Source organism: Pterocles gutturalis, unplaced genomic scaffold (genome assembly GCF_000699245.1).
Source record: "Pterocles gutturalis isolate BGI_N339 unplaced genomic scaffold, ASM69924v1 scaffold1591, whole genome shotgun sequence".
NCBI classification, from domain to species: domain Eukaryota; kingdom Metazoa; phylum Chordata; class Aves; order Pterocliformes; family Pteroclidae; genus Pterocles; species Pterocles gutturalis.
In genome coordinates this window covers 4,900-17,518 of record NW_010105167.1, presented here as the reverse complement: position 1 = coordinate 17,518, position 12,619 = coordinate 4,900, and the positions used below count along the sequence as shown (strand labels likewise).

General features: G+C 44.4%; 1 protein-coding gene across 1 annotated transcript; it reads left to right on the top strand.

Moving 5' to 3' along the window:
- Positions 1 to 2,847: 2,847 nt before the first annotated feature.
- Positions 2,848 to 5,809, top strand: LOC104471779 (trefoil factor 1-like; the record flags this gene model as incomplete). Its single annotated transcript, XM_010087259.1, has 3 exons — positions 2,848 to 2,929; positions 3,910 to 4,056; positions 5,660 to 5,809. Coding segments are annotated over exons 1-3 (379 nt in total), but the record flags the coding sequence as incomplete, so codon positions are not given.
- Positions 5,810 to 12,619: the final 6,810 nt, after the last annotated feature.

The following is a 12,619-nucleotide window of genomic DNA, read 5'->3' as shown; positions in this document are numbered from 1 at the left end:
CAAAAACCAGCACAGCAGTGAATGAGTGGCGTACAGTGAGGTTCACCAAAGTGATGTTGTCAGACTATTCCTGCTCCAAGTCTCTTCTGCTGAGCACCCCTTGCACAGTGAAGGAGAAAAACTGATGAAGTCTTCCCACTCATTTGCCTCTGATTTTTTTCTTTTTTATGATGATTTATTTTAGGGAACACTCAAAACTTGGGATTTATTTTGTTGGGCTCACATGCAGTGGTGTTGGCCCAATGGCAGATTTCTCAGGTAAGCACTCACACTAACAGTTACCCCGAAAGGAAGTTCCCTTTAGGACAAAAAACTCCCTTTAGGATGAAAGGGTTTGTTGGTTGCTGGTTCTTTAAGTGCAGAGTAAAAGGAAAAAATACCCGCATCCTTTAGAAGTTCTGCAATATCAGAATACAAAGTTGCAGCCTGTTATTCACCTGCAGCAAGAAGGTCCGTACCAGCCATGGTGATTTCCTTGCTGGGAAGGAAATGAGAGTATCACAGTTCAGCTAAAAGGCCTGTGGGACTGAAGGAGGGTGATGAGGAAGGATGCACAGGCTGGAGAAGAGGAAGGAGCCCTCCAATGCCCTTCTGGCCATGGGCACTTGCTCAGCCTGAGTGCCCTACGCCGAGTTACCAAGAAGTCCACCTAGGTGCTGGCCTCAGGAAAGCAAACACATCCACAGGGAAACCCCAGATAATTTTCAAGGCTTTGCTATATAAATATATTAAAGACATTAAAGTAATCCACTGGCAGAAAGCAAGAAGCTTATTTCTTTCAGTGTTTGTTTTATCTCTTTCCGCAGAAAAACTCGGTGGTAGATTTGCCTTTGTGCACGTAGTTGGGATCGGGACCAAGATGTGACACTGACAGATAAGGACTTAATTAATATCCAGTAAGAGGCAGGAGGGATGAATGTTATCAGCAGTTTCACCTGACTCATGCGTTGGGCTGATAATCTACAGAGGACTGCTACGGAGGTCTGAAAGCAGTATGGTCCCTGCCTTGGGATGACTGCTTTCCCTTCATGCATGGGCAATGTTTCAGCCAATCTCACCCCCTGCACTGTGAGAAGAAAGCTGGTGGAAAAATCGTTAATGACATCGCTGGACCAGGCATCACAATGGACATTTGGGAGCACTGTGGATGTCGCACATAAGGAGTAAACTGGATTTTTAAGTTTTAAATCTGACATTTTCTCACAGTGATGGAGGTAAAAGGCATGATATGAACTCCTGAGTGCTGGAACACAGTCCTCTTCTGCCTGCAGCTTGGTATCTTGTGAAATGAAGGATCCACAGAATGTTTGGTGTATGAATCATGACCTTCAAGGAGAAGTGCCATCAATATATTAAATAGGGATGGGCATTAAAAAAATTAAACCGCAGGAAAATGAGCTCTATTGTTTTTTCCCTTTTAGACCAAAATCCTTCCTACAGGCTTCAAAATATTTTTCAACAAATAAATTACCTTCAAACCACACCACAGAAGTTAAAAGTTCTCGCTTTGAATTGTGTCAAAGAAAGACACACAAAACAAACTCGTATATAAAAATCAAAGGCATGAAGAGTGAACTCTGTTAAAGATCAACAAAACGCATTGATCCCTATTCTGGTGAGGAACAGGAAGAATTCCCTGTGGTTTTCCCATGGGAAAACAGAGGGCCCACCATGGGGGCTCTGTGGGTGCCTCCTTTGGGGAGGGTGCAGAGCTGGCCCCACCATCCCGCTGTTTGTCTCCCCCTCCCTGGCACTGCTCTGCTCATGTTCAAGCATTGGGAAGTAGCTGGAACTTAAGAAATGTTACAGAAAAAGGTAGAAAAAGGTCCAAAATGGAGATTAAAGCCTGGACAGTCAGCTCAAGTCCCAAGGCCTGCTGCCCCAACACAGCCTGAAGGCTGCATTAGAGGCCACCTTTGAAACACAGAGAAAAGCAATTGGGAAACTAAGAGGTTAATGTGGTGCTTCAGAAGGTTGTTTTTGGCAAATCACATCCCTGCAGTGTTGGACGGGTTACGGGTTGCACAGCAATACTCTGCTCTGGGGACTGGTACCTCCTGGTCAGGTTGAGATCACACATAAACTCTCCTTTCCTCTCTTGAGTATCTTTATGCTGGTGCCTTTCTTGGTTTGTTTGGGTTTTTTTGTTCATTTTTTGTTTGGTTGGTTTGGTTTGGTTTTTCCTGATCTTACCTTCTTTTCCTATTCCAAACTGCCTTGTGTGGGAACAAACAATGGCCTCAGCCAGGCTTGGAATTTCAGGGTCACACCTTCCACCTTCTGTGTCCTCAGGTCTGTTGCAGCGGTTCTCAGTTCCCCAGCATGGTTTGCCTTGTGGTCTCCTGAAACTCAGAGGTGTCACACCTCCAGTCCTCCTGCCTTACCTGTTTCAGATAAGCGTAAGCAAAACCTGAAGGCCAAGGAAAAGTTCAGGCAGAAAAGATACACTTGCACAGGAAATACATGTATATATTTTTTCAGTAGCGGCAAACATCTAAAGCTTCCCAGAAGTGTTAAAAACTCTAATGGCAATGAAACCAGCTGCGGTTGCCAGAGGCACCCAGCAGCATCCAATTAATAGATTACGTGATCATGTAATAGATATGTATCTATAGGTACGTAATAGATAATGCAACCGATAGATCATGGGAGCTTAGGAATTTATCTCAGGGATATCAAAAATATGTGTGGCAACATTTCCTAATCAAACAAAAGAAAACGCAACCTCTGGGTGAAGCGTTGGATGGAACAATGTTATCAGACCTTGCTGGGCAAACACAAAGAGTGTATAAAATGAGCTGCTCCAAGGGAGAGCTGCACCTCTCCTCCACCCGCCTTCCAAGAGCAATGGATCTCAAAGTGATCTGTGGGCTCTCCGTCATCCTTGTCGTAGCCCTCAGCACCTTGGCAGAGGGAAAGACACCACCAAGTAAGTATGTTCTCTGCTGTTGCCTTCACTGGTATTTATGTGGGCCTCATCCTGCTGAGTGTAACTGCAGCAGGACCATGTCTCCAGTCTACGTATCAGATAGCAAGTGTCTTGCTCTGGTACTGTTACCAAAGTTGGAGTTTACTTTTAAATTTTTTTTCTGAGAAATCTACAGCAAAATGAAAAAGACTGCAAGTCAGCTCTTGTGTTGGTGGAATAACCAGGAACCTGCTACAAAGGCAGAGGGACAGACATGTCCAGGATTTCACTAGAAGAGGACGAGCACAGGAACAGGAGCTAGCTTTCTTTAAATAGTCTTCTGACATTTATTTTATTCTACTTTTCCATGTGAATACAGTTTCAAAGAAGTCTATCTGCCTCCTCAATAAAAGGCAAGTCATTTAGACAAATTAAGAATTGGAAAGCAAGTAACTCAATGGCAGACAGCTAGGGACATCTCCAGAAATTCTTGGTTGCAGTAGACTTAAAATGTTAAAACCACAGCTCCAACTATTTGCACATAATCCTATGTTCTTGTAGTCACCTGATGAGAATGCAAAGATTTGGTATTTTTACACCGGTTCTAATAGCCACGGGACACTTAAGTCTTCCTTTCTTCACATGGGATGGGTAAAGCAATGAACATATACAAGCATGACATTTGAGGTCATGGGTTTTTACCATTTGATGTGTTCTATTTGAAGTCCAGAAACCCTACTGTGCTGGGCTGGCTTGGTTGCAAGTGAGACCACAGATTCTCAAAGGGTGGAGTACAGCCCTTACTGAAATTGGTGGGAGTTTAAATGCAGGTTTTAAACCACACAAGTTCTGGTCTAAGCAAGCAATAGATAATGTACACTTGCAAAGATGGACAAAATCCAGGGAAAGATCGGTGTTCCCAGTGGACACTTGATAAATGCACCTCTGCTAACAAACATGCAAACTGACACACAGTAACTTGCTATTTCTGTCCTGAACAGCAAGATGCCAGTGTAAACTGCTCCCCAGGGAGCGGAGGAACTGCGGCTACCCAGGAATCTCAGCATTGGAGTGTGCGAAAGCTGGGTGCTGCTTCAACACTTCAGTCCCTGGTGTTCCCTGGTGCTTTGCTCCTAAAGCAAAAAAAGGTAATATCTCTACCAGAAACACTGCTTTACCTAGCACTTGATTACATAGAAATGTGTACAACTGGGGAGCAGCTCTGCTTTTCTTCTGAAGCCAACAAAGCGGGCACAAACTTCTATTAGAAGACCACTGATAGTAAAATGCAAAGTCAAACCTTGCTTACTGATCAGTCCTATCTCATCCTCTTCACTCAAGATATTTTCTCGTCCTTAAGGCTTCTGGTTATCAAATAACCCGTGTCAATTATTTAAAAGCATTTCACTGCCAGTTGTGGTCTTATTCATCAGTGGAACAGGGGATCCTCAGCACTTATTTAAATGGGTTTTCTATGTGGCTGAGGAAGACTTTAGTATATGTCAAAAAAATTAGAAAGTCCTGAGTAGATGAGTCCATCTGTAGTTGTTTGACACTTGAACAAAGGACTGCAGACATGCTTTAACTTCTAGGTTTTTTTTCTTTTTTTCCATCCTGTTTTGATAATTGCTACTTCCTTCCTTTCCTGCCTGTTTCCCAGTATAATTCCACTTGGTGGCTCTTTTTTTCTCCCCCATTTTTTTCTCCCAGTCTTCATTCAATGATATTTCCAAAATATCCCAGGGGAAATCCTTTTCTCCATTAGATTCTTCATTCTAAAGATTCTAAACCCCTACTTCCTTTTTTTTGCCCTTGTTTTCTCAGAGAGGGTGAGAGCTGCTCTCCCAGTCCTTCAAGGACTGGATGTATATTTTACATAACTGCTGAATGTAAGCTACATTTGCTGGGCTGACTGCATGACTCCTGCTTAGGAGAACTTCAGGCCAATCTCACCAGTTGCACAGGTGAAATAAAAGGAAGTGAGGGTGCAAAGGCAATGTTACCTGATAAAAGAACTTGATATGAATCCAGATAGGTCAACAGGGCTCAGAATTGTTGGAGGAAAAAAATAATTTTGTTTTTGAACTCTGCTTGTATTTAATTAAATCCTTGGGGAAAAAAAAAAAAAAAGGCTGCAGCTTACAGTGTCATTTTCATAGAATTACTTTTATGAGCAGAACAGTTTCAGGAGAGGAGAACTGAATTATTCAGGCCAGGTGGTATAACCTCTTTACTGGTGACTGTACTTTTAATTTCCTGGATGAGCTGTGGTTTCCTCCTAAATGACCTACCTCCTTTCCATAACTCAAATTGTCATGCAGAGTAAGCTGGGTCTTCCTCTCCCCACATTAGCCAGTCTGCTTTGGAGTTAGCACTGGGTCAGGTCACAGATATTCCCTGGTATGAGCCTAATGTCTTGTGGTACCACTGCAGGAGACATTTGGCTCTCGACCCCATTGCTGGACCTAGGAAAGGTAAAACTGGGAAGCTGCTGACAGGCATTTCTAGGGGAAATTTTCCCTCTCTGGCCCCTGGGGCACAGCAGCAATTCCTCCCCCCTTGGTATTTAGTTTTGCCTAACAGGCACGATAGGGGTTTGGGTGAACCTGCTGCCTGAAACCAGTGTGGAGAAGGTCATCGCAGCTGTCATGTCTGCTCGCTGACCTCGCCTTCACAGCCTGCCTTTTATTTGTTAATTATGCTGCCAGGTAAACAGAGCACGAAGTAACACAGCGTTTTTGCTTTACGCAGTTAGGAAAGTATGTCCCAGCGATCCCAACGTCAGGATAAACTGTGGCTTCCCTGGCATCACGGCCAAGGAGTGCGAAAGGAAAGGGTGCTGCTTCAGGGCATATCCCGCCGGCGTCCCCTGGTGCTTCTACCACCGCACAGTGGAGGAAGGTAAGTAATGTCCTGCATGAGGCATCATCCTCCACGTCCCTGTGGACACACCACGGCTCCTGGCAGGGCCACCCTGGGCCTGTTCTCAGGTGCCCTGCCCCAGCTTGGTGCGGTGGGAGGCCACGCTCCAGGGAAGGAGCAGATCGGGGTCTCCCCCACTTCCCAGGGTGGGTGAAGAGCTTCCTCACACAGGGCATGAGTGAGAAAGAGGAGGATAAACTGCAGAAAGACCTACTTCTTGCACAGAGGGGTGGCTGTGGCTGACCCGCCTCAGCCAGCGGCAATGTGGCTGCACAGGCAGTCTGGGCTCTGGTGTGAGCTCAGGCCCTTTTCTAACGCAGTGGTAGAGGTGTAGCTACCAAACTCACATCTACTGCATCATAAGAGATAAAAGGCTTTGCTTTAGAAAGGTGGAATGAACTAAACAGAAATTTCTGATGCCCTATTTCCATTTTTTCCATTAGGACTGACCTTTCAGCATATCTAACGTAGATAACAAGTAGCCTCAGCCAATGCCAACCCACACCACAGTGTATTTTGTACTGGAAACAATTCTCTGTAATTCCATTCTACTGATCTGAATCATAATTATGAAACACACGCATGTATGAGGGCGGGGGAAAGAAATTCCTAAAAAATTGCCTTTTTGATGGCATTTGTTTGCATCTAAACAAGTGCTTCCTAGCATCTTGTGTAAAAAGATGTGTTGAAAAAACATATCCCTTCACCTGCTTCTCTTCTCTCTCTCCCCAGCTTGTTAAAGGAGAAACTTCCATGAAGCACCTTGCGATCTCTGGACCTACTCCAACGGGAAATAATAGCCAGAGGTCCCAACTCAGACTTTGTAGTTTGTTAACAGCTACGATTTCTAGGTCATTTTTATCTTGGATTAATGCCTTCCTGATGAAAAGTTACTTGCAGCTTTTATTCTTTCAGTAGGCTAGTACCATGCAGGTTTTCACTGTAATAAAATAACTAAGACACAATTTGTGAGTTCTCTGCTATCTTTATTTTAAAACTGTGTATTTCTCTGTTTCCCAGGAAAATTTTGCATCTTAGCAACCCACCGATGAGAGAATAGCCACTAACGCTTCTGAAAGGTCATGGCACTTAGCTCTTTTTTGTTAGTTACAGTTCACGCTCACAAGTGACTGCTGGTATTTGTTAGCTGATATGTAGCTTCACACAGGCCACTTGCTCTTCTGAATACTGCAAATATTTGATGTTTCCCTTTATATAGCTACAGCTGTGGTTTTGCTTTTTTTTTTTTTCTTTCCCCTCAAGACATAGGGAGGGGTACCTTTGTTAGCTGACCACCGAGCTGGTCTGACTCAGAAACCTCCTGCTCTCTGCGTCACAGTGTCTCTGATGCTGCCAATCCCTACCAACTGGGAACGAGGTAGCTCAGGAAGGCAGTGGGACCCAAACCCACCCGGTACCCTACCTAACCCAACACAGGCCCTGCCTGCTGATGCAACACGCATCTGAATCACTGGGCACTTTCACTGCTAACTAGCATCCTCACAAGAGAGTCCCATGGGTCATGCTCAGGAAAAGTATCTGCAACACTAAAAGCAAGAAACAGGTCCCCCTGGCCCTGACCTATACCTGAACTAGAGCCAGCTGTGTCTCGCCAGACACAGGAGAAGCTTCTGGTCTCCAAGTGAGTGTGGCTGATTTCTGCTGGCTGTCCTTAATGCCGGCCACAGCAGCTCAAATGCTTCCCTGCTTCAGCTGAGTGAGACCACAATAAAAATCCTCTAAGAGCACCTCTGGGAACAAAATGGGTAATGCGAGACTGCCGTGGCAGCAAGCCATGCTCAGGGCTTAGCAGGAAAGAACAGCTGTGCCGGGTTGTGCTGCAAGGAGAGAGAAAATGGTAGAGACACGTCTCCTTAGAGATTTCTCCAAGTATGCTTTCATGATGAGTAAGTTTATCCAAGCAGGTAAAAATTACACTGTCATAAAACTTCATTATCTTGCACTTACAATAGGCTCAACAATATGATTTGAATACAGTAGGGTATTGGTTGTAATATGAGCAATAAACTGACAAATCTTCCAAAGGTCTTTGCTGAGGACGGTTTGATGGTATAGCCCAGGTGGATCCGGAATGTGTAATCACGATAATACTGCATTGCAAAATTTGGTCTAACAACTAGATGGATTCAACAGGTAACGGGGCCTTTATAAGCATCTTGTTGGGAGAAAGAATGAAAACGCAGCCACACTGAAATGAGTAACCCTAATTAATGCTGTGGGAAATCATCGCTGAAATTAGGCTGCCGGAGTCAGCGTGCTTCCAGGGCAGAACTCTCACAGAGCCACACGTACTCACCAAAAGGCTTTTCCTTCTCCAGAAGCACGTGCTGATAGGCCCAACACAGAGCATAAGGGGGCATGTGGGTATTTCGGAGGGACAGGCTCAGATGGATAACTGCTTACTGATCGTCTCACCCTCCCAGATCCCTCCGTTGGGGCTGTGCCAGTGAGGCAAATGCAGGTTAGTGGTCCTGCTGAGCTTCCCCTGCCACAGCATACTGCAGCTCTATTTTGCTTTGGAAGAAAAATTACAAACAGAAATGTCTTCGTAAAGGCAGGGGTGGAGGGGGAGGTGGTACTGTGGGGTCCTCTGCTGCAAAACCTGATTGGGAAACTCAGCCTGGCAAGGCACAGCAGCTGAAACTCCTGGGAACTTTTTGAGCCCATCTGTTTAAATGGCCTGCATGTTGACGCAGAGAAAAACAGTGGTGACAGTGCAGGATAGCCCACGCTGACAGCAGTCTCACTCCAAAAGGATGAAGCATTAAGGGCTGAACCTGCTCGCTTGCTGCCCTTGGGCATGGTGTCCCCTGCAAAAACCATTAACTGCTGTGTGCTGACCAGCAAACCATTCCCAACAGCATGCTAAGCCAAGGCACTGGGTCGTGCAGTTGCACTGGACATTTGAGGTTATAAATCAGTTGGTTGCTCATAGCACAAAGAATTATGACCTAAGGATTTGTCATCATCAGTCAGTCCTAAGGGACGATGGCTATTCTGGGAATTTACATTTAGTAAATGCTTGAGGTCTCTCTGTGTAGACTGTTATCCACATTCACCCAAATGCACTTGAAAAAACTGCCTAGAATTCTTAAAATTAACATTTTTGGTGAAAAAAACAAGCTGGCAAAAATGGAATAAAAGCCACAGCTGCTGAAGATTTGAAGACGGCAGGCAGAGCCAAGGTAGTGCAAAGTGAGATCCCAATCTAGGAATGCACACCAAAGAGGAGCTGCAGAGATGGGGCTACAGAAGGAAGGACCTTCCTCCCCTTGTCTTCAGGGTCACTCCGTGGGCTCGCTACACCTCAGTCAGTCACCATGGGCCCCATTCACAGCCCTCAAAGAGAAGAAGACACATCTGGGCTGGAAATTATCTGCCTAGTTCAAATGTCCCCAGCAGGCTGAATTGAACTGCCCAGAAAGTTCTACTTCCTGCCCAGCTCAAAGGGATGTCTAGACAAACAGCTGCGTGTATCTGCTCTCTTTCCTTAGGTTTTCCCATCAGTGCCTCTTGATGCTGGAGACAGCCACTCCAGGGACAGGAGGAAGAGAGAAATGGGGAATGCTGCTGCCCCGGCACAGGTTTCTGGCCTGATGTTAGCATTCCTAGCTGACCTGGTGGCAGACGCCCAAGAAAGACAAATCACTGCATGGGAACAGAGGTGTCCTGGCTGCTGGCAATCAATTGCCTTTTGGAGCTCACAGTCTGGCCAGCAGATAGACAAACACAGATACACGCAATTCGTTCATTTATTTTGTGTCAATAGATCAACAAGCTTCAGTAGCTAACATGATTGAAATAGCTTCACATTATTGGATTTTGTGAAGTCTGTCCTTTTCTGTCCCTTCTTCGTATTTTTTTTTTTTTCATTCTTTTTGCTCGTATATAGCTCTATCCAGCACTAGGAAGAGAAATTAAAACAGAAGCTTTAAAACTGTTTTTAGTGTTTCAGGCTGGTTACGTTACCTAATTAATCTATTTAATGGAAAGAAATACAGGTTCACCCACAACACCTTGAGACTGATGGGTGGCCACATTAGGTAATTTCAGATGTTCATGTAGCCCCCTGTCTGTCCTTGACCAAAAGGGTTGTCTAGGGAGAGATGCAGGATAAGCATACAATGAGGCTTCTCCTCTAATAAAATGCCAGACTGTAACAAACACAAATCAGTTTTAACAAGCAAAAAATGAGAAGCCCAAATGAAGACTTACCCTTAGTATCTCTGCAACTCTGCTTGCACATCCACACCACCGTACAGCGAGTACTGAGTAACTAAACAAAGTTGTGAATATTTTTTTGTGGGGAAAAGAAGTAGGTCAGCTACATGATTTTCATCAGCGAAGGTGCTACTGTAACAGGAATCAATTCTCTGTGACACAAAGTCTTTGAGCTGGTGAGGCCATTACGCAGATAGTGAATGATGTTTAAAATCATGATGCCTGGTAGTCCTAAACCGTCTGTAATCATGACAGCCCTGTGCAACCAATGCTTCAGCTTCTAATAAGGCTGCATAGAAAATGTTTGATATTGCAGATTGCTTGTGTGGTTCTTCAGTGAGTGAGGATATTCTACTGTTTTTTAAAGCAATTGTAGCCAAGGAAAAGGTCTCAGAAATCATTCATTTTGAAGCAATGCTGGTTTTGGCTGACATGGAGAATTAACAGGGGAGAAAACTAGGGCAGAAAAGGAGCTCAAAGCAGATAGATGGGTGCTAGCAACAAAAAACAAACATGTGGCAATCTGAAAAAGGGATGTTACTGAAAACACCTCCAAAAATGTGTATCTTAATGTGCCCACTTACTTCAGATCACATTCCCAGTGTCTCTGGAAAGGGTATGCTTCCTGCTAGAGCTAGGATCACACACACATCTCCTCCGGCAAAGCTCCTGTTCAAAAGGAAGGTTTCAGACAAGGTGCTAAACCAAAGTGAAAAAGAATACATAAGTTGAAATCTTCCTCTGTTGAGAGCAGCTAAATGACACGGTTCTGTCACTAACAAGCTACTGGTTTTACTAAAGCTTGAAAACTTGACCATGATGCCATTAAACAGCTTGGAAGGCAGAAGGTAAAACACAAGAACCAAATGTGATTCCCTGCGTTAAAACCAGAAAAATTATCTCAAGGCCCAGATTCAGTTTCCAGGAGGTTGCCCTCGCTGCCCAGCTGACTCCAAAGAGGGGCAGTCACTGCTCTGAGGTAAGGGTTGCAAAACCTTCCTTACGAGCAAAGTTCAGGTAAGAGCTTCCCAAGAAGCTCTCTGCCAGAAAGAAAAGTCCTCTTTGGGCAGAACAGTCCATTATTACTCTGCAGACTTCTTTTTCCCCATCTGAAACTTCTTCTAAAGCATTGGAAAGCTGCCAGTGTCAGTACACAAAAGTGAGCTGCCTGATTGCCTAAGACAGCACGCATGGTCCCTGTGCCAGTACGCTCCTCCAGGTACACAATGGGAGGATGAGACTACAACCAAGTCCTCAGTATTAGAAGACAATGGCCAAACAGACAGACTGTGCTTTAAAATGTGTGTGCTGTTCTTTAGCCCAGAATGCATTCAAGGGCTAAAGCTAACTAGTAGCTCTCACAGATGCTATAGAAGAGGATGCTGTTCTGTTCAAGCGTTTGCAGCCATTTGGTGCTACTCCCCCTCCTAGTGAATAGTAAAGTTTCAGTGAACCTATCAGAGGTGAGCAGGGTAAGAAAACAAAGTACCTTTCTTCTGGAGACTAGTCATCTATTCATCTAGCTATAATAACTTCTTGTGCATTCTGAGCACCCTTTGTATACCCACTGCAGCACCCAGAAACTCCTCTTAGAGAAGACACTAGACAAAGACAGGGTCTTTCAGGGTCTTGCTCTCATCTGTCTCCAAGTCTTCCAGGCTTCCTTCATCATGCGCTTCCGTCTCTAAGCATAAGAAAAGGTTGTTTTGGAAAACAGAAGTTTTGAGGGATTTAATACTGAAATACCACAACTGAAATGAAACTCTCTAAGTTTTGAATTGAAACACTACACTGCAGCTGAGCCAAACACCTTCATTGATGAATTTGTTGCAGAAACTCTAGGAAATTCCCAGGGTTCAAGTTAGTGAAAGTTAGTTGGGTCTGACTAAATACAAGAGTGGACCAACAGTTGTTTGAAAACAGGTGTCTTCAGTTTGATGATTTTGGTCTGTGGTGTTTCCAGGAAGCTTCATGAAAGGTAAACTTCATAAGTAAAACCCAACCAGCACACATGCTCCTTCCTGCTACGAAGCAGGACTTCCCCTATGTGCTAGAAAGAAGTGGGGAGAAATAGTGCAACTCTGCGCAATGTTTTTGCAGACAGAGGCTGATAACATATCAGCTTCATGTTTTGATTCTATTTTCCACCTGTGGAAGACATCAAGTATTGACTTCCTTCTCAGCCTTCCTATGTGTGTGCCGGTGCAAGCCAAATCTGAAACGTCAGGTATCCAGCAATGCCATTGCACAAAGTTAACAATACATAAAAAATTCACAGATCTTGACAAGATCTTCAAGGCACAGAAAAAAAAAAATAAAAGAAAACAAATGAGGCCATGAAATTTAAAATAAAATAAAATAAGGAATTGATGCAATTAGTGCCAAGTTGACTAATCCAGCCCTTGACAGCTTTTTTGCCCTAAATAAGGGTTTGCAGCATACGCTTCCCTGCCAAGCCCTTTATCAAGGCTCTCCCAAGATAAGATATCAGTGCTAGCGACTGACAGCAGGACAGCTGCTCACTGCTCACCTGGGCACTGCACAGAT